Genomic DNA, 21689 nt, shown 5'->3' with positions numbered 1-21689 from the left:
TGTGAAGATGAAATAGAACATCATTCACATTCACCTCTGATTTCTAAGAATGCATCTAAGCCTATGTCAGGTAAATGTTCCTAATAGTCTTTTCTAGCTGTTGTTAGAAAACATAGATTTGAAACTGTGAAAGGAATTTTGGAGACCATTTGTCCAAGAACTCCCATTTTAGGACTTGCCCTACCCTATGACTCTATAGTAACGAGACTTATCTTTTAACAACATACCAGAAATTATATGTTCAATTAATACCAGTCTTCAAAGTAGTCACCTTGGGAAGCCAAACATCATTTCCTGTGATATACCTGTTGTTCAATATCTTTAGGGACTTACACACCTTATAAACCACCTTGCTCTCCATATAAGAAACAGGTTTTTGGCTGGGCACAGTGGCTGATGCCTGTAATCCTAGCACTTTGGGAGGCCAAGGCAGGCAGATCACCTGAGGTCAGGATTTCGAGACCAGCCTGACCAACATGGAGAAACCCTGCCTCTACTAAAAATACAAAATTAGCTGGGTGTGGTGGTGCATGCCTGTAATCCCCAGCTACTTGGGAGGCTGAGGCAGGAGATTCACTTGAACCTGAGAGGTGGAGGTTGTGGTGAGCCGAGATTGCACCATTGCACTTCAGCCTGGGCAACAAGAGTAAAACTCTCTCAAAAAACAAAAAAACAAAAAAAACAACCCCCCCAAAAGAAACCCAACAAAACAGGTTTTGTTTCTTTTGAAACAAATCCTAGTCACACAGTGTCAGCTTCAAATGAGTTTTAACAATTTCCCATATCAAAGTCACCTTTAAACAAAGATTTAGGACTATTAAGACTATTCAAAAGAATTGTTACATTAGGTCAGTGCAAAAGTAATTGCGGTTTCTGCCATTACTTTTAATGGACATACATATGTCCAGGACATATTCTGGAATGTTGTTTAGGTAATGCATCAGCCACAATTCTTCATTGCCATATTTCTTTGATAGCAAATGTTTTCTTATTCCTGTAATAACTGCATGTTCATTTGATATGGAATGTGCGGCATCGAATATGCTATCATAAGGATTAAATAAAACCTTCTTTTGAATTCACACAGAAATGATGACCAGACAGGTTAAAAATGTGACTATTTCTTCATTCCACTAACTTTTATCATAAGTCACCCCTATCTTTTACATCAACCTCAAGGGAGTCTGTTTAAATGTGCTGTATACGATTACCCAAGGAGGCAACTATAAGCAAAATGCTTAATTTTCTATTATTTTTTAGTGCTAATACAGCCATGAAGGGTTTATTAGTTAATCTATTAAGTTATTAGTTTAAGAGTCCCCGAAAGAAGCAGAAATATACAGGGTTATATATGCATCCTCTGAACTTAAGGAGAATAAAAGGTGAAAAACGGGCTCAGCTAACTCTATGAAATAAGTGGATAGCTCCTTATCATAAGCAGAAGTTAAAATGTGCCTGGTGTCATTTGGTAGAGCCTTGATCTTCTAGGGTGGGGAATAGTCATTTACTGCTTGGTATATGGTGTGGTCCCTGCCACATCTTGAAAGTTAAAAAACTGTCATGTGGGTTTCTCTTTCAATCCACAGGAGGATCTGTGACATAATGAGTTCAAGCTGTTTGCTACAGTTGGGACCCCCTATCTGGTAACAGGCTAACTTGGATGGAGTTGCACAGTCATAAGATTCAATTGACTGATCCTACCTTAAAACTTACAATTAGAAAAATATCCCTGAGAAAACCTCTCTCCCACTCCATGCTGCAATTTAAAGATACACATTTAGAAGGGGGTAAGTCAATGTTACTAATGTTGATTATTCCAAGTTGTGATTACCTGAAGGAAATGATGTCTATGTTGTTTGAGTGTGCCCTGGCCATCAGCATGGCCAGATCATTGGCCTCTGAGCCACTGTTCACCAAGAAAATGACCTGGAGAAGAAAGGAAAACACGTGGCCTCATAATTTATTTCCTTATTACCTAATTTATGCAAAATTGCCGAAGGGCATGTAAGCAGCCTCTGAGTATGAAGGAGAGTTCCCTTCAGACCAGCTCGGATTACCTAGCAGTTCCATCATTAAACCACACTGTGTGAATTCTATAGCCCTTCCTGGCATAGCTGCTGAGTGCTAGACGTACAAAAATGGCTAAGAGATTGTCTCAGCTGTGGAACATTCCAGGCTTTCATTGGCTTTATTTGATGCTCTGCAAAATTCCAAGAGGGGCGACTTGCTGAGGGGCACACATTGGTGAATAGCTGATAGATCCAAATACTGTGTTTCTTGGCTCCTGACCCTAACCCACTCACCTGATTCTGAAGGGTTGGAAAAGACAGGACCCCTTACCCTGAAACTCCAGGGGTTGTTCCAGCTGGACTGTGCTTTATGTGTAAATGTTGAAAAAAAACCAAGTAAATAAGCTGGGTGTGGTGCCTCAAGCCTATAATCCTAGCATTTTGGGAGGCTAAGGTGGGCAAATCGCTTGAGATCAGGAGTTGGAGACCAGCCTGACCAATATGGTGAAACCCATCTCTACTAAAAATATGAAAATTAGCCAGGTGTGGTGGCAGGCACCTGTAATCCCAGGTACTCAGGAGGCTGAGGAAGGAGAATCGCTTGAACCACGGAGGCAGAAGCTGCAGTGAGCCAAAACTGCACCATTGCACTCTAGCCTGGGCAACAAAGTAAAACTCTGCCTCGAAAAAAAAAAAAAAAAATAAAAAAAAAAGAAAAAACAAGAAAACAAATAAAAAAACAAAAAATGCAGCTCAGCCTGGATGAAAGAATGGGGAGAATAAAAGCAAACTGTGCCGTCGAGACTCAGGGACTGGAAGTCATGTGTTTGTGACTCTGCTGACTTCTCTGCTTCTGCTCTTCCATGAACATCTGGGCTGAACTGAGGTTGCAGTTCTTCCAAGTTTCTTCATCTATTCTAGGTAATGTAGACACCATGGTAAAATAATAATAGCTAATACTGGGGTCTGAGCACTGTTCTAGATTCTTCGTATGTATTAACTCATTTAATGCCGAAATAGAAGTCTTGGCCAACATTTTAACATCTCAGTTTAGTTTAAAATATCAGTCATTTCAGACGCTGAGAAATAGTTCATGTAGAAAAACATATCTAAGTGTATTTTGGATTAAATGAACCAAATGGCATTTATTAAAAATGGTTCCACTTTTGTAAAAGAAATGCAAATAACTTTGCACAAAGGCTAAGGAGCAATGAGATAAAAACTTCTTGAGGACATAGGTGAGATCAGAAGGCCCACGGCTCCCGGGAAGTGATTTCTGCAAAGATATGGTGAGGAGAGCAACGACGCTCAGAGGTGACACAAGGGAACACTGGCTTGTTTCACCAGCAATTCATACATTCCCTTCTTTGGTCTGATTGCTTTCAGATGTAGCTATCAGATCACCACTACAGATGTTCAATGCAAAGGCTAAATTCCCTGCTCATCCTCCTGCTTCCTAAGGCAGCTCCCCCAGAATCAAAAGACTCCTGTCCCTTTGAGCTGGGAGCATCATACCTTCTTTTCTACCCATAAAATTCAGCTCCTGCGGGAAGAGCATTGTACCTTAAGAGGCTCAGGAAGAAGCGCGGCAAGCTTCTCAGCATATTCGTGTATCGGAGCGTGGAAGAACACGGCACTTGTATGCCACAGGCGGCCCAGCTGCTTTTGCGCCGCTGCGTTCACCGTCCTGGATAAGCAGTAGAGCAGAGTTACCTGCACTGTGTGCCACGTCCCTCCTGCGCACGCACTGGCCATTGGACCCAAACATACTGTTTTTTCTCAGAGTTTCAAGAGGCAGATTTTATCCACACATGAGAATAAACTCCCTTAACCACTGAAGGTGTCCAGCAATGGGATGTGTTGCTTCAAAAGGTAATGGATTCCTTACCAAGAGCAGGGTTCAAAAGGAGACTCAGTGATTACAAGAGGTTTTAGAAAAGAAATGCCTTGTTTAGGAGGAAGTTTGGGCTTAGAATTTCTTCTAACTATGCTTTCTTATTAACCATCATTTGAACAGTTTGGAAAAAGAGATGACTAGCTGTAAGCCTGAGTTCTTAATTTTTCTAAAGAAGAATAGATTCAACAAGCACATGTATGCAAGATCAATAGTTCTCCCCTCCCTCCCTTTCTCCCTTCCTTCTTTTCTTTTTTAAGGAATGGGCTCTTACTATGCTGCCTATGCTGGAGTGCAGTGGCTATTCACAGGCATAGTCATAGTGTACTGCAGCCTCCAATTCCTGGGCTTGAGGTCCTCCTGTCTCAGCCTCTTGAGTAACTGGGATTACAGGTGCATTCTATCATGTCCGGCTAAGATTAACAATTTTTCTGCAGGGAGATTCTAATATCTGAGTCTGAAAAGTGGTTAGTGTGGATAAACATTTTGTAGCTATAAAGTCACATTCTTTGAAGGATTGGGCCAACCTTACAGGATTAGAAGGTTCATACTGAGAGATAGTAGGGACTAAGGATGATAGATTTGTGAAATCTGACTTGGCTTTGAAAACAAAAGCCGAGCTGTCTGAACTTGCTGTGAAGGACATTAATGACTAAAGTTTGTTACATACCAATTTTATTTGTTGTGAATATCTTTCACATCAGAAAAAATCAATTTAGTGGGTAAATATTTTGAGAAATACCAGATCATACAGATTTCTTTACTACAGGACATTTTAGTACCTATGACAGACTAATGTACACTGTTTCTCTTCAGAAGGGAGATATAGTTTAAAGGGTTTCCCAAACCGATTTTCTCATAGGACCCTTTTCCATGGAAACTCTTACGATCAGTGATCCATGAAACTCATTTTAGAAAATTGTGAAGTATCAGTAAACTCTTGAAAAGAAGAGACACTTGACAAAAACATTGTTTACCAAAAACAGGAGGGGAAGGGAAGATGGCTTCCCATTACCAGGGGACACTGTCCATGTTGTTGGGAAGATTCAACAAGAATGTTTGAATTCATTTTCTACTCCATTTTCTCTACTTCTTTCACGTGTGTTTGTCCTATGTTTTAAATTGCATCTGAAATTTATTTTGGATACTTCCTGGGACTCTGCATGAGACTATGGCCTCCTGACGATGGAAGAGGGTAGGAGAAATCAAGGGGAGGAAAAGATGAGGGCTGGGCCCTGAGGCACACCCATGCCTTACCTCCTGACAGCTGCCTGAGGGAGGACTCTGTGCCTCTTGCTTTGACAGAAGGGCCCAGACCTAATCGGTTTATTTTACACTTGCTGCTTTATTGCTTTCCCCTAACTTAGTGTGGGTTTCATTGGTCAGATTATCAAAAGAAAGAGAACAGACATGAAATAAGAGGCCTGCATGGAGACCAAGAATGCTCCAAGGGTATTTGTGTGGGCGAGTGGACAGGCAACACTGCAATCTCTAGATTAATTGATCCATGCATTTCTGGGTACGTTTTCAGCTAGGATTGCCTCTGTCTTTTATCATTCTTCTTTTCCTCTTTCATCTCTCAGAGGCCGTGAAGAAGATCCCCAGGCTAGAAGCTATTTCTCATCTCTCATCAACCCTCGCCTGACAAGGCTGTCCCGTGCTTCTCTGACAGCCGCCTGTCTTTCCCTTCCCTTCCTTTCCCTGAATGCGCCCCTCTCTTTGGAAGGCTGTTGCTAATGAGAAACACACACGGCAAGACTCCAGTCACATGGTACGTGCCACACTACATGTGCCATGAGAGTAACAAAATCTTGCATTGTCAAGAAAAGGAAAAGTAGAGTGTCAAGGTTTTGTACTCAGGAAATAGCAGGGAGTATGTCAGCCACAATCTGTAATAGATATATTTTTTAAAACAAGATAAGCAAATCAAGAGTTCAGAGTCACAAACATAATTGTTTTCCATGCGTTCTTTTGGAAAAGAAATCCCCAGAGTTCAAGGATACTCACGGGTGGCAGTGGCCAACGCTGACAGTAACAATCCCGGAAAAGAAATCCAGGTATCTGTTTCCCTCAGCATCAAAGAGCCACTCCATGTGCCCCTGGTGGAGTAGCAGGGGTTTCTGGAAAAGTGCCGTCACCACAGGAGAAAGATGTTCCTTGTGGATTTCCAGGACACGGTTGTAGCCAAGGGACTGCAGATAAACAAGATTTAAACCCACACGCTTCTTACAAGATCAACAGCAGTCAATCTACGAGTAACAGTGTCCCGTCTCTCTAGTGGACGGAGCAGAGGGCTGCTGGCCTGTAGAGGCTCAAAAGTGGATGGGCATTCCCAATATAGTCCTCACAAGAAATTAAAGCCTTTTCTTTTAAGGAGGTGAATTATTATTTGTAGCCTTTCAATCTCTTTCTAGGTCAAATGTGGAGAAAAGGGCTGGAATTTCTACCTATCAATGAAAAGCCTTGGCTTTGAGTTGATTTTAACTATGAAAAAAATGGACTTTGGAAGTAAATGTCTGAAATAATAAGCAAGCAATTAGTCTGAACTAATAAGTCATTATTGTTGTGGTAGTTTTTTAAAACATAAAAATGCAATGAAGTGCTGGTCATGTTTGTATCTTTAATTACAGAATCTCTCTCCTATATTTGTCTTCTTTGTGTACCCTCACGAGTACCTATTGATTCTACAATTTCTAACCTGTAAGTATCATGTAGAATAAAGAAGTTGCTGTGTGTGCATGTGCTCACGCGTACGTGAGAGAGAGACAGAGAGAAAGAGAGAGAAACAAGGAAAGAGAGAGAGAGAAAATGGCAGCTCAATCTTTGTTAGCCTGAGAACAAAAATATAACTTCATAATTTTTGCTGGAGGACTCAGGAAGGTCAGATGGCCACATAAGTCAATTAAAACAGGAGCAACATTTATTTTAAAGCCAATGTATGCCATCACATTTGTGGCGTGTGTGTGTAGCTCCTGCAATACATATATTAATTACCATGTATAGACTGTTTCTTGTACCCTCTCTCTTTGCTTCTTTCTCTGTCTCTATCTTTCACACATGGACACCCAATTCATATACTAGCATTAGGGGAGTAAGAGGGTCTCAGATGCTTCCAATGACTTAGAGGGCACAATATCTGGAAGGAGATAGTTTAGTGGCAGGCAGGGCTATTTTTGTGTCATTTTAAAGGAAATAATCAATGGAGACCTCCCCAGAGAAACCACCTCTTCGGGTTTTCCTAAAGCCCTGAATCTTACCTGGTATTTTTCAGGTGTGAAGTCACATGGAGGCATTCTGGGCCTGGTATGGAGACCAAGCTTGGTTACTGACGTCCAGGAAGCACCTACTGAAAGTTAAGTGAGTTAGAATCCTCAACCAAGCAAGACATAGGTCTGTTTGTGAAAGTCACCTATAGTTATCCAAATGAAGGTGCTGAGGCCATTTTATATTTTAGTTAAAAATTATGTAAATCAGCTTTTAGTTTGGATTAAAAAGCTGAGTATCTCAATCATGAGTTTTCTGAAGAAAAAAAGAAAAGGCAGTTCTCAAATCTAGTCTGAAAAAAAATCTACTGCAGTACCTCACAAGCCTGGGAGCTCAGTTTAGGCAAACTGTCCACGTGACTCTCACCACGTTGACTCTCTTGTCGGTAGGCAAAGCTTCTGCTGGTGCACTGTGTTGTTAAAGTCCGTCCTCTGCTAATAGAGGTGCTTTTTAGGCTCCAGGCTGCCTAGTACCTGAATTCTAGTGTGTAGCCAGTGCCTGGTACCTGGTTAGCTCCCAATACAAATGGAATTAATGACTGTTGACTATTCTTGTAGAGACTGAGGAGAGACAGGTGTTAGACAATGTATTGGAGTAATAAATGCATGCAAGTAGACCCAGAAGATGAAATCTCCCTGCTCCCTCTCCTCCCACTCCCCCAAAAGGCTGCCAAGACAAAACAGGGATAAACTGCACCAGATTCATTAAATATCTGGAGCTAGAAGGGACCTTACATTTGTGTGTGTGTGTGTGTGTGTGTGTGTGTGTGTGTGTGTGTGTGAAAATGCATACTTTATAGATAAGAAAACCAGCGTAAAGTGGTAAATTAATCGGTTTAAGGTTATCAAGCTAGTTCCTGAAGAACAGGAACAAAACTCCTCTGACTCCCAGCTCAGTAGTCTGTTTTGCTCATTCCTCAGCCACTTCCACCCTTCCCTGCCAAAACAGACTTTGGCCTCTCTGCAGCAGTAGAATGGAATGATGGAATCAGAACGTCAGAGCTGGAGGAGGTGTCTAGAGACCTTGTAAGTATTCCTAGGAAAGATGCTCCTACTTTTGGAGAAGACTCAAGGTCAACATTAAGATAATTTTCAGGTGGAGAGAGCTGAGGAAATTACATCTCTTTCTCAGCATGAAGATTCAAATGCATGAAAGAAATGTTAGAGTTCTGTGTGGCTATGAAGTCACAGTCCTGAGAAACATAATGAACAATTGCATTTTTAAATGAAGATGGAAAGTAACAGCTCTGAATATTTCTTTTTTCAAAGAGATCCCATTCATTTTTCTGCTTTAAGTACACACTAATGTCATTAATTTGCTCTTACTTTAAAAGCAAGTGACTTTGGTTATCTATGCATAGAAAAGACCAAAAAATTCGATAGCTTCAGTTTTCTGAGAATTTCACCTTTTAAAAAGCTTTTCATTGTGTCTCTCTGCATTAGTTATTCTTCTGAGATGGGAAAAAAAAATTCCGAGTGTTTCTAAGAATTCAAAAATCCTTTCGTTTCTTCAGTCTCATTTTCCTACCTGCAAAATTGGAGTTGCCCATTGAGGAGGTTGTAAGCGCTTTTGACTTCAAGGTTACAGGAATTATGAAAGTAGGCTGGAGTGGAAAGGGAGTTGGAGAAAAAGACTTGATAAAGAAAAGATTGAATTTTAAACAGCCAAGGTAGTCTTATTCATTCATTTATTCACAAAAGTGTTAAGCATATGATGGTGGAGTGAGGGCTTGGCTTCAAATGAAATACATGAAATTCTGCAAGGAAGAAAGGAGAAGAAGGGGAGAGGGAGAAGAAAGAGGAAGGAAGACATAGAGACATAGTAATTAGCAAGTAGGGAAAGAATAATAGGAATCAATAAGTGAAATAAATCTGGATAATACCTCAAAATCTATTGACTGTCATATCACTCCTCTTAATAAATAACTAAAACTCAAAAATAATAGTAATAATATTGATATGGACAGAAAGAAGTAAATATGTCTTGGTTTTTATTATTTGCCAGAAAAAAATTAAAATCTAACTATTTAGATAATTGTATGCATTCTTTATTCCAAACAGCCTGTGTTTTGAGGATGACATATGAGTTGAGGGTTCATCAAGCTTTTTTGGGGCTCCTGGAAATTGTGTATGTGTATAGATATAGGTACATGCATACCTGTGTGTGTGTGTGTGTGTGTAAGACACAGATGGTGGTGGATTAATAAAACTCGAATATAGTTTTATTAATCCTAATCTCATTTATTTCTGAATAGGTATTTGTATTGTTTTTGTCTTATTGTTTTAACTAATTGGATAGTGCCTTTTTAGGCTAAACAGATGACAGCTAATGATTTTCATCCAATTACCCAATTTTCGCTTCAATTCACCTGAGCAACTCAAGATGTTGAAAGATGGAATTCAATTTGGAGACCATGTCTTGTATAATATACGCCAAGTGGGTAACTAGCAAGCTTTAATTTCCCAGCTGCCTGCTTCTCACAGAGTGCTGTAGCATGCAGGTCACTGTAACTTTGTTTTCATTCCCAAAATCATAATACGCAAAGACAAAAACTGTTGGGCAAAGCAAGTGAGAAAAATCAATATTTGGCATTTGGAAACTCTCGGGAAAGTTCTCTTTGCAATGATAAAGAGTTTTCTAGTATTCACAACCAGTTTTCAGTATTCACAACCAGTTTTCAGCCCAGAGGGAGTATTTATTAAGGGCTTCCTCACCCTTTTTCTAAAATATTTGAAAATATGCAATGGACACAGTGTGATTTATTAAAATGCTAATTATTATTATTATTGAGACAGGGTCTGGCTCTGTTGCCCAATGCTCATATAATGTGTTAAAATAATGACATGCTATCTGAGCTGCAATATTTTTAAAAATTAAAGGAAAGAAATTAAAAAAAAAAAGTATGGCTTCAATTTACAGATACCCAGGGATGATTTCTTTCTATTTTTCTTTTTTGAGACAGGGTCTCCCTCTGTCACCCAGGCTGGAGTACAGTGGTGTGATCATGGCTCACTGGAGCCTCAACCTCCCAGACTCAAACAATTCTCCCATCTCAGCCTCCTGAGTAGCTGGAACCATAGGCACATGCCACCATGCCCAGCTATTTTTCTTTTTTTACTTTTAATAGACATGGTGTCTTACATGGAGTGCAGTGCCGTAATCCCTGCTCATTGCAACCTCTACCTCTCAGGCTCAAGTGATCCTCCTATCTCAATCTCCCTAGTAGCTGGGACCACAGGTGCGTGCCACCACGCCTAGCTAATGTTTTGTATTTTTAGTAGTGACTGGGTTTCGCCAGGTTGTCCAGGCTGGTCTCGAACTCCTGAGCTCCAGCAATCTGTCTGACTTGGCCTCCGAAAGTGTTGTGATTACATACGTGAACCATTGCACCTGGCCTAAAATGCTAATTATATCTCATTTCTATATAGCATCTTATGTAACTTGAAAAAAGCCTTGTCACTTTTGGAATCTCATTTGATACTTAGGATAGCCAATGAATTAGGAAAGGAAGATTTCATCCTCCATCCACCTTAGAATGGAGGCAGTGACAGATGGAATTTGAAGCCTTGGCAGTTTTGAAGCCCCTCACCAACGTTGAGGGTTTAAGGTACCACCTCCCAGGGAGGTCTGCTGAAGCTGTGCTGGGGTTTGGACGCCTGAGGGGCAGTGTTTGGTCGGTGGAGAAACTTTTTCTCCTCCTTTTCCCTGTGCTGGAGCTGCCAGCTTGGGGACTCCGGAGTGATCCTTTTCCCTTCACACATTGGGGTGCAGTCTGCAGGGTGTTGCAGAGGACCCTTGCCATTGCTGCTGGGTATCATCCAGCTCTAGACATGATCTCTCACAGCCCTCTCTGTGGATGTCCCCTCTGTCTCATGTATGCTCTGGGAGAAAGGATGATGGTGATGAATTCCAGGTGCCTTCTTACCCCCAGCGAAGCTGTTAAGAGGTGGTTCCTGGCCGGGCGTGGTGGCTCACGCCTGTAAACACAGCACTTTAGGAGGCTGAGGTAGGAGGCTCACAAGGTCAAGATCACAAGGTTCAAGACCAGCCTGGCCAATATGGTGAAAACCCTTTTCTACTAAAAATACAAAAAAATTAACCAGATGTGGTGACGCACGCCTGTAATCCCAGCTACTCAGGAGGCTGAGGCAGGAGAATTGCTTGAACCCAGAAGCGGATATTGCAGTCAGCCGAGATCGCACCACGGCACTCCAGCCTGGGTGACAGAGGGAGACTCTGTCTCAAAAAAAAAAGGCGGCCGTTCCTCGCGGAAGTTACTCTACTCCCGTCTGCCCTTCCTTGGCTTCTTTGCGTGCAGGGTCTATCCTCAGCCTTCTGTCAAATATTTCAGCCGTACTCCCTCCTTGCCTCCATTCCCTCATACCCTTCCAGTATATGCCCCTTTGCTGATGGCGAACAGGGGTAGTTGTGGCTGTCCACAAGCAAGAGCTCTGCCCGATTCCTGATTCTGAGGCAGGTGGGTCTTCCTTCTCTGCACGTTTGGAGTAGACATTCTCTGTGATCACTCTTCCTAGTCCTTGGCATGTGTTAAATCAGTTCTGACTGTGGCAAGGCTGCCTGGAGGGGTGCAGATGGGAGGCCTCTCTTTAGGGTGAATTTAACATTTTTTCTTAAAATAGGCTTGGCAGGAATGGGGGAACATCTCAGCTGGAGACGGATGCATTTTTGTGCCCCCCTTCCTTTGTGGGAGAACAGGCATACATTAGGAAATTGGTACATGGGAGCACATACCCCAGCTACCTGCAAATGTTGTACATTTCAGTCATTAGCTTACTGTAGGAAAGAATGCACCACTGAGATATTTCTCCACACTTTTGCACTGAAAACAAATTGCTTCCAATACTTTGCATACACAGTTAGCCTAAAGTGACTGTGCAGATCAAAGCGTAAACAAGGCTGAACATTTTATGAATATGAATACTGTACGGTAACTATGTAGGTGCTATACAAGAATTGTGACTTATTTATTTCTGTGTATCTAATAACATTAAAACATGATGATCTCCCTAACAGCTCCTCCCCTCACCCCATTATATTTTTCTATTTCCTTTCCTGATTTGGTTTTATTCATGGTTTCTCACTGGATACATATGTACACACACAAACACACACAGCACACGCACACACACAATATTTTTTCTATTATATTTTTCTGTTCCCTTTCTTGATTTGGTTTTTATTCATGGTTTCTCTACTGGATACATACGTACATGCACACACACACACACACACACACACACACACACACACACACACTTTCTTTCTATTATATTATATTTTTCTGTTCCCTTTCCTAATTTGGTCTTATTCATGGTTTCTCTACTGGATACACACACACACACACACACACACACACACACATTTTTTTTCTGTTATATTTTTCTATTCTCTTTCCTGATTTGGTTTTATTCATGGTTTCTTTACTGGATACATATGTACACACACAAGCACACACATATATTTTTAAATATTTGCTTATTTGTCTACATCCATCTTCTATGTCTTTTCTCCTGGAACGGGCAGGACAGGGGCTTTTTCTTGCCTATTGTGGCTAAGTCTGTAGCACTGGTGCATAATAGACGCTCAAATATTTTGCCTGAATGTATTTGCACATGGCAGGTGCTCAGGAAATGTATGTTCATTGAGTGTGTGTTTGGATGAACAAGCAGAGGCAGGCGTAGACTTAGGTAGATTAGATAAGAAAGTAGACATAAAGGTCCCGAAGGGGATGGACGCGGTGGCTCACGCCTGTAATCCCAGCACTTTGGGAGGCCGAGACCGGTGGATCATGAGGTCAAGAGATTGAGACCATCCTGGTCAACATGGTGAAACCCCGTCTCTACTAAAAATATAAAAATTAGCTGGGCATGGTGGTGCACGCCTGTAGTCCCAGTTACTCGGGAGGCTGAGGCAGGAGAATTGCTTGAACCCAGGAGACGGAGGTTGTGGTGAGCCGAGATCACGCCATTGCACTCCAGCCTGGGTAACAAGAGCGAAACTCTGTCTCTGGAAAAAAAAAAAAAAAAAAAAAAGGTCCCAAAGGTTTTTCCAAGGCCAGGTCATGAGCATGGCATTCAAGTCTAGGTGACGTGGTTTTGCAAGACTGTGTCTTCATGGTGTCCCTGCTGGCCTGATGGTAAGGAGTCCCCAGTCGGTTGATCAAGATCCCTAGGTCCTAGGCTTCACCTGCCCTTTCTAGGTCACCTGATGCTCCACAGTGCAGCTCCACAATGCTCAGAGGTTGGGGTAGGAAAGGGGAGGGCGGCAGCCTAGGGCATTTCCCTTGCTAGATCAACAGCTGATACTTTTCAGCATAATTTCCTCCTCACTGAGCGTAAGGCCAGGTATAACTTTACCTGCTTCTATGAAAATATTGGAGTTAAATGATGTTCTGGTAAAAAAAAAACTCATGATCAAGGGAAAATAGAAGTCCAAACAGGATTGGAAGAGTAGGGGAGGTTATAGAGGGCAGGTAGAATCTCTCCGAGTTTGGAGTCAGATAGACCTGGCTTTGAATCCCAAGTTATCACTTCCATGTTTCTGCCTTTGACCACATTTCTTATATATTCCTTATTCTCTTGTCTCCCCATCTGTGGATTGAGATAGTAGTACTCGCTAACAAGTTTGGCTGAAGATAAAAGGAGATAATGCATTTAAAGCATCATGCATGTATCAAATTTCAAAAGATTGTAATTTTTAGGGGGAAGAAATCAAAGAGGAGAGGAAGGAAGGAGGATGAAAGGGAAAGATGAGGAGAAAATGAAGACAAAGTTGGTCATGATGGGTAATGGAAAAGGGTCCCCTACACCTGTTTAGGGCCTGTGAAGCATGGGCACATACACGTGCAGACAACTGCTTAATCTCATGTTTGCACGAGGGAATTTGCAGGGGAGGTGGTGGGGCTCTTGTGAAAAAAGATCCATGTGAAAATCACAAGCACAGAGGATATAACTCATAAAGCCACCAATGTCTGGTTACCCCACGTCTCCTCATGTTTTCTGTTTCTGCTGCAGAGAGGAGAGTCTGAGTGGATGGGCAGGGACTGGGGTCAAGTCCTGGCTTGGATGACACTGGGTAAATCACAGCTCTTGTCGGTAATTGAGAGTTGTCCCACTTCCTAGGGGCATGGTGAAAATTCATGAGGATGCTTTATGACTTTAAAATAGGCATCCTGGTCAGGTGCAATGGCTCAGGCCTGCAATCCGAGCACTTTGAAAGGCTGAAATGAGAAGATTTGTTGAGCCCAGGAGTTCGAGATCAGCTTGGACAACATGGTAAAACCCGATGTCTACAAAAAGTTAAAAAAGAAAAATAGCTAGGTGTGATAGCATGTGCCTATAGTTCCAGCTACTTAGGAGGCTGAGGTGGGAGGATTGTTTGAGCCTGGGAGGCTGAGGCTGCAGCGAACCATAACCACAACACTGTACTCCAACCTGGGTGACAGAGGGAGACCCTGTCTCAAAAAAGAAAAAGTAGAAATCATCCCTGAACATCTGTAAATTGAAGTCACACTTTCTTTTGAATTACCTTCCTTTGGTTTTAAAAAATATTGTAGCTGAGATAGCATGTCATTATGTTGAAATTGTGTGTAGTCGGGTTTCATTATCCATAAATTCCATTTCAAAAAAAGGGAGTATTACAAAATATTGACTATGAAAATGGGGCATTGACTCAGGGTGAGAACCTCTGTGTTACATGCCTCATCTCTAAGACCTTATTCAGGTCCAACATTGCAGGATCCCAGGCAGCAGCCTCCAGAGCTCAAGCCTTCCCCTCTCGCTGTCCCTCTGCTGACCCATGTCCCCCTAGTTTCCACTTACAGCTCAGGAAAGGGCGCATCTCGAGGATCCTGAGAGTGGAGGTGACCAGGCACAGGGGTCTCGGCAAATGTCTCCAGACTAGAGTCATCTCTCCCATTCAGGAAGCCAGCCCCCATGGAAGCAGTTTAGAGGTCAGGCTCTAACTGCTTGCTGTCCTGCTGGACTTTGAGATTAAGACGGGGAGGTGGCTCTAAAAGGGGAATCCTGAGTGGTGACAGCCCATGGCTTCAGGCAAACCTCAGAGCCGTCTATTGTTGTAACAGTGCCTTCAAGGAGGAGAGAAAGAGAGTGAGGGAAAGAGAAACAGAGAGAGTGAAAGTAGGATGGAGAGAGAGAAGAAGAGAGAAAATAAAAGAAGAGAGCAGAAGGGAAAAGGAAAGAAAGCAGGCAGATAAAGCAAAGGTCATCTGACTAGTTCTGTTTAGTATTCCATCAGGGTTTCATTTGGGTGAGCTTTTCTCTGCAGGAGGTTGGTGCTGGGTGAGGGAGAAGGATCAGGATATGGCCGAAGGGGTCAGAGACTGAGAAACGAGGGATGTGACTAAGAGAGCAAGAAGGGGGATATGCAAGAAGTGAGTGAATAAATGAATTGGTTTTGGGGGTTTTAGAGAAAGAGGGGAAAACAATGGGGAAAGAGCCATTCCAAGGAAAAGCAGAGGGTACCAAATAGCTAGGTAAGGTTCGGGACAGCTGTGAATTCTCTTACGTGTCTGAAGAAGGCAAAAGGTTAAGGGCTGAGGTGTTAGTGTGCCTTATTTTCATTAAAATTTTAATTTCTTAAATTCCCATTTACCCCACTCTGGCCTCCCCCACCTTCAATCCCCATAAGCAACTATTTAGCACGTTTATATATATGTATCCTTTAGTTGGCACGCATTCTTGTAAAGTGTGTATTATTTAGGGTGACTGCAGATTTAATTTACGAAAATATGTGTAATACGTGTCTTTTTTTCTTTTCAGTTAGAGCCACGTCTTTAAGATGCAACCAGGTTGTGAAAAGTCCATCTCTTCTAGGTTTCCCACTGCTTCACAATGGGGGACCACATACTTTACATGGCAGTGCCTAAGGGGGACAGTGACAAAGGCAACTGCAACTAGGGGGTCAAGGGAGCAGGGATGGATAGATATCATTATCTTGGGTCACTCCGTAGGGGAGACAACTGACTTGGCCACATCCTTCACAAACACCTGCAAAACATCTCTTCCTCCGAATGCCCATAGGAGGCGAAGGCACTAGGTAAGCATAGGGAGTACGCTACATTTGAAGTCATTGTTTCTTTTTGTGTAGGGTTCCAGCTTCTAGTCAATTCTGCTTTGGGAGTAGTATGGAGTGGGCGTATGAGCTGGCTGGTCCCCTGCTGCAGAAGCAATCCAAGTCAGTGAGGCCAGGGGACACACAGCATCTCCCTGGGGTGCACAGCCTGTCCTGTGGTTGGACAGAGGGGAGAAAATGTTGAGGTCCTGCAGTCTGGTATATGCTCCTCAGCTCTACTGGACTGTGGTCAATTTTGCCTTTGTGAACACCACAGGCTATATAGTCTTCCTTGAGCTTTTTCTTGGGCTGTAAGATTAGAGATTTTTATGGTGAGAGGCACTCAATATCAAGGGGTCATATAGAGTGGGGAAGAAAAACAGTGTATTTTGAGTAACTTCTAGAGGAAAAGTGAGAGGTTATACTTCCTTTATTTAAAAGGAAAATAAATTATTCTGATTACCATAATATGTACTTCTGTTAAACAAACTCAAGCCTAGAAGAGCATAAAGAAGAAAGAAAAAAAATCACAACAAATCTGACCATTATATTTTAGTACATTGCCTTTCAGAAATCTTTCTCTACATGTGTATATCTGTGTATACACATGCTGTTTCGGAAACTGAGTCTTCATATTTTTTATTTAACAAGTTCTTTTTCATGGATAGCTATATTTCCTCTAGCATCCTAGGATGGAGAATTTTCTGCATTTGACTAGTTATTTATTTTCTTCAGATAAATTCCTTGAAGAGGGATTCCTAGGTCAAAATGTATGGACATTTTAAATACAACCCAGTAAGATGGCATCAATTTATAATTCAGCTAACATTGCACAAAACTATATTCTAAGATGTTTGTTCTTTTGGACTCTGTAGAATTACATCATATCCACAAAATCTGAAAACTGGATTGAGGAGGAAACTTAGATTGCCCCTAGAGCTTCATTCTCAGCATAGGAGTCATTTGGAATATCATTCCAAGATTCTACCCTAGCTTCACAGATAAAACTCAAATTAAACAGTTATTAATTCTGAGTTACAAGTGACAGTAGTTCTGAGTCTGTCTCTTCTCTCTCCTTTGAGCAGATCAGGTATAATTTTCTCAATTTTATGTAAGAATAGAGAAGATGAAGGACTACTTCAGTCTGCACAAATGGTAAATAGAGGAGAGAAGTCTTTCATTAGGTGGGAAAATATTGAAATTTCTCCTTGAAAAAAACACTTCACAAATGGAGAAACTTGGAAATTCTGTTGTCATGTTAGTGACTATCAGGGAGGATTTTTGCACACAAGTTCACCAGTGATTTATCAGTTAAGTCCTGAGCATAACTGAACTTCGCTCTGTCCCAGGACTTCTGTCAATGACAGAGCAGAGTGCAGTAAGACTCTGAAGATAATGAACAGCTTTTCCAAAGTAATATTTTCCCTTTCTTAGCTCATTTAGGAGTTGTGAAATTGAAGGAAAGGAAAATTATTTTGGAAGAATTTCAGGTAAACATATACAATTTACATGGAACTTCATATTACAGGTGTTCCATTTCACAGTTAATGGACTATGAAGAACGGAGTGTGCAGGGTGTTTAGACTGAGGTACAGAGATTGGTAAGTATGTTAAGAAGAGAATAACTACCTAAAGATGTGGCTCAGATACTGTAACCCTTAGAATTTCATGGAAACTGATTTTCTTAAAAATAATGCAAGGTCAAAGTCCTTGTGTTTATTTACTAGAACTCTTTGGACAAGTCTCATCAGAATTATTGGACTTACTATGTTTTAGAGAGTAACATTCTGGAGAGATCTGGGGACACATGGATTACCTTAGCCTTCCCACTAGGCTGTAATCCCCAAGAGGCCAGAGAGCACATCCATACTGTTCACTGCATCCCAGCACAGTGCCTGGCGCAGAGTGTTCATCAAGGATTGTTCAATAATGTATGTGGTAGAATGATTGACAGATAATTTATGTGGGGAAGATATGTGGTTTGCTAATTTTGTATTTTTAGTAGAGATGGGGTTTCTCCATGTTGGTTAGGCTGGTCTTGAACTCCTGACCTCAGGATTCGCCCGCCTCGGCCTCCTAAAGTGCTGGAACTAAAGCTGTAAGCCACCGCACCCACCTGGATGGGAAGATATGTGTTTAAATGGAGGAGCCTGAAAATACAAATCAACCGCTTTTTTGGTGGAATGCATGGATGTATGGCAAAATCTTCTTGAGCACAGGCCCTTCTCTTAGCAGTTGGGATTTTCTAGTTGTTCATTCTCTTGAACTTTACAACCAAGGCTTAATTATTGTTTTCAATCACAGTAAGATGAGAGTCCTTAGAATTTGGTTCACTATGACCGGGACTGTTCCTGTATGGGGGAAGAGCTGTTCCCGAACTCAGGGCTCTCTGTTACAGTGAATTATCTCACAAGGATGTTTAGTTACAGGGATGTTTAATTACAAGGATGTTTAATTATATCCAGTTATTGTAGTGATTATTACAGAATTGGTTCCTTTAAATAGTTCAAATTGCAAAAGAAAAATGAAGGAAGGGTGCATCAGATGAGGAGGGACCGTTTAACCACCAAAAAAAAAAAAAAAAAAAAATTCTCAATTAGAAGAAGAAAACAAAATCCAGCTATATGCTGTTTTAAAAAGATACACCTAAAACATAATGACACAGAACAATTTGCAAGTAAAGGAATAAAAAGAAACTTACCAGAGAATTACCACCTCCAAGAAAAGCCAATTAGCAATATCAGTATGAGAAAAAATAGGTTTTAAGACAAAAATAATCATTATAAATAAAGGGGATCATATGTAAAAATGAAAAGAATAATTTATTTGGAGGATTGAACATTTAAACTTATATATGACCAATAATACAGCCTCAAAATATATAAAACAAAAATTGATAGAATTACAATTAGTAGAAACTTACATAATCCTAGAAGATTTTAACTTACTTATAAATTACCTCAGAAAATGATATTTTAAGCAGCAAAAAAGATGAACCTCATTAATGCAAAAATCCTAAATAAAAGCTTAGCAAATTGAACCTAATAAGGTTTGCAAAAATATATCATGTGTAAGTGAGGTTCATCTCAAGAATGCTACAGCACTTTAACCTTAAATATATATTCTCTAAAATAATTTTCTGTGATAATTTACATATTAATAGAGAAAAGCCACATGAACATATCAATAGATGTAGAAAAAAATTGGAGAACTTTTAACATCAATTAAGATAAAAATTATTATAAAACTAAAAATATAAAGGAATACCTTTCACATAACTAAGGGTATCTGAAAACATTGCAGGGGCCCAGCAGCAGTTCTCTCTGACCTACTGCTCTCCTGTCTGGTCCCTCATTCTCTCCAGATGGTGGCCATAGAAACTGGAATCTTACTTCCCCAAGGCGTCATAGAAACTGGTCTTCTTGCCCCAAAGTCAGCTTTATAGTCTAAAAATTTTACTGTAACTTTACACCAGCCTTTTTGTGTAAAAGCTGACCATAAATAACCTGACCTATCTTGTTTGACTATAGGTCATAAGACCCCCTTTCCAGAGAGGGTTCTGCCCCATACCAGAAGGAAGGAATGCTGAGAGGGATTCCTACACAGAGAGACCAAGAAGAATCTAAACAGACAGGCCTTGGTAGGTTTCCTCATTCAGTCTATCAGCATTAGATTCAATAATTTTCCTACATGGCTGTTCATATTTTGTTGAAACTAAGCATAAAAACGGGGTTTCCTCTGTATCTTTGGGGCTTCATTCTGAAGGCTCCCATGTCACATAAAACTATAATCAAATAAATTTGTATGCCTTTTCTCCTATTAATTCACCTTTTGTCAGTGACTTTTAGTGAACCCTCAAAGGGCAAGGTGGCAGCTTTCCTTTGCCCCCTACAACACCTATGTGATGCCTTATATGTGATAGTGAACTTTTTGTAGCATTCTTGTTAAAGTCAGGAACAAGGAAGAATGCCCTTAACACGTTTCTGTTTAACACTGTCCTGAAAGCCCACGAAATAGATCAAGAAACAGAAATAAGAGGCATAAAGACTGGAAAAGAAGAAACAACGTTGTTACTTTGTGGTGATACAGTTGTAAAAACTAAAAATCCAAGAAAACTTACAAATTATAAGAATATTAATTAGAGTTCAGTAAGGTTACAGGATGGATGCAAGATCAGTATTTAAACATCAGTGGGGCCAGGCAAGGTGGCTCACGCCTGTAATCCCAGCACTTTGGGATGCTGAGGCCGGCGGATTACCTAAGGTCAGGAGTTCGAGACCAGCCTGGACAACATGGCAAAGCCCTTCTCTACTAAAAATGCAAAAATTAGCTGGGTGTGGTGGCATGGTCCTGTAATCCTAGCTACTCGGGAGGCTGAGGCAAGAGAATCACTTGAACCTGGGAGGCGGAAGTTGCAATGAGAGGGTGCCTAGGGATGAATCTAATAAAACATCTGCAAATATTTATGAAGAATAATGTAAAGTTTTATTGAAGCCCAATGTGAAGGAATTGATATACCAAGTTCATAATTAGGAAGACACAATATTATAAAGGTGTATCTTCTCCTGGCATTAAAACATAAATTCAATCTAGTTCCCAACACAATTTCCTTAGGAGACTCGATCGGCTCACTCATAATTCATATGATGAGTAAATGGCCAAGAATAGCCAGCACAATTTTGAGGAAGGGTATGGTGGTGTGGGAATTAACTTACCAGATAACAAGACATTGTGTAAAATATGGTAATAAAACAGAGGAGTGCCAGGGCAGGAAGAGATACACAGGAAAATGGGCTAGAGAAGCCTGGACTAAGATTTGGGTATATGTAGACACTCGGAAGATGACAAAGATGGCATAAAAGATAAGCAGGAAAAGCCTGAGTTACTCAGATACAAATGGGTTCATGAGGGAAATAAAAAGGAAAATAACAACCTCATTTTATGCTCACTGAATTGTCAAAAATTAAACATCTGAAAGCATCAGGTAATAATGAAGATGAAGAGAAATGGAAACCACTACACTGATGGCAAGGGTACACATCAGTAAAACTACTTTAGACAGGAAGCAATTTGTCGGAATCTAGGAAATGTTAAGATATGCATTTTATATGACCCAACCATAAATACCTCTAGGTGTATATTTTGGAGAAACTTTTGCACATATTCCGATGGGACTGGCATAAGAATGCTCATTGCATCGTCATTTATGACAGTGAAAATAAAATGTTGCTAAATAGGGAGATTAATAAATTGTATATATGTGTACAACTATAACAGTGGTATACACACAACTGTTAAATGAAAGTTAAATGAAAGTTAAATGTTGATAAATAGGGAGACTAATACATTGTAAGTATACAACTACAGCAGTTGTATACATAAAGCAGTGAAAATTAAATGTTGATAAATAGGAGCTTAGTAGATTGTAT

The 21689-nt window shown here is 40.8% G+C and overlaps 1 protein-coding gene across 7 annotated transcripts in view; it reads right to left on the bottom strand.

The window, feature by feature from the left end:
- Nucleotides 1-15386, bottom strand: part of AGXT2 (alanine--glyoxylate aminotransferase 2) — a 43168-nt gene extending 27782 nt beyond the window's left edge. For 4 of the 7 annotated variants that reach the window (XM_032278977.1, XM_032278982.1, XM_032278983.1 and 1 more), the window contains exons 1-5: nt 15009-15290; nt 7161-7249; nt 5911-6095; nt 3573-3696; nt 1832-1926 (exon numbers count right to left, since the gene is read on the bottom strand). In XM_032278977.1, coding sequence (XP_032134868.1) covers nt 1832-1926; nt 3573-3696; nt 5911-6095; nt 7161-7249; nt 15009-15105 — 590 coding nt within the window. In that variant the 5' untranslated portion in view covers nt 15106-15290. Of the gene's footprint in view, nt 1-1831; nt 1927-3572; nt 3697-5910; nt 6096-7160; nt 7250-8572; nt 8607-15008 lie in introns of those variants that run through there. The other 3 variants (XM_032278978.1, XM_032278981.1, XM_032278979.1) reach the window with 2 other exon arrangements.
- Nucleotides 15387-21689: the final 6303 nt, after the last annotated feature.

This window comes from Sapajus apella, unplaced genomic scaffold (genome assembly GCF_009761245.1).
Source record: "Sapajus apella isolate SASKATOON/1434 unplaced genomic scaffold, GSC_monkey_1.0 scaffold11, whole genome shotgun sequence".
In the NCBI taxonomy this organism is placed as follows: domain Eukaryota; kingdom Metazoa; phylum Chordata; class Mammalia; order Primates; family Cebidae; genus Sapajus; species Sapajus apella.
This window is presented reverse-complemented; position numbering and strand designations above follow the sequence as displayed.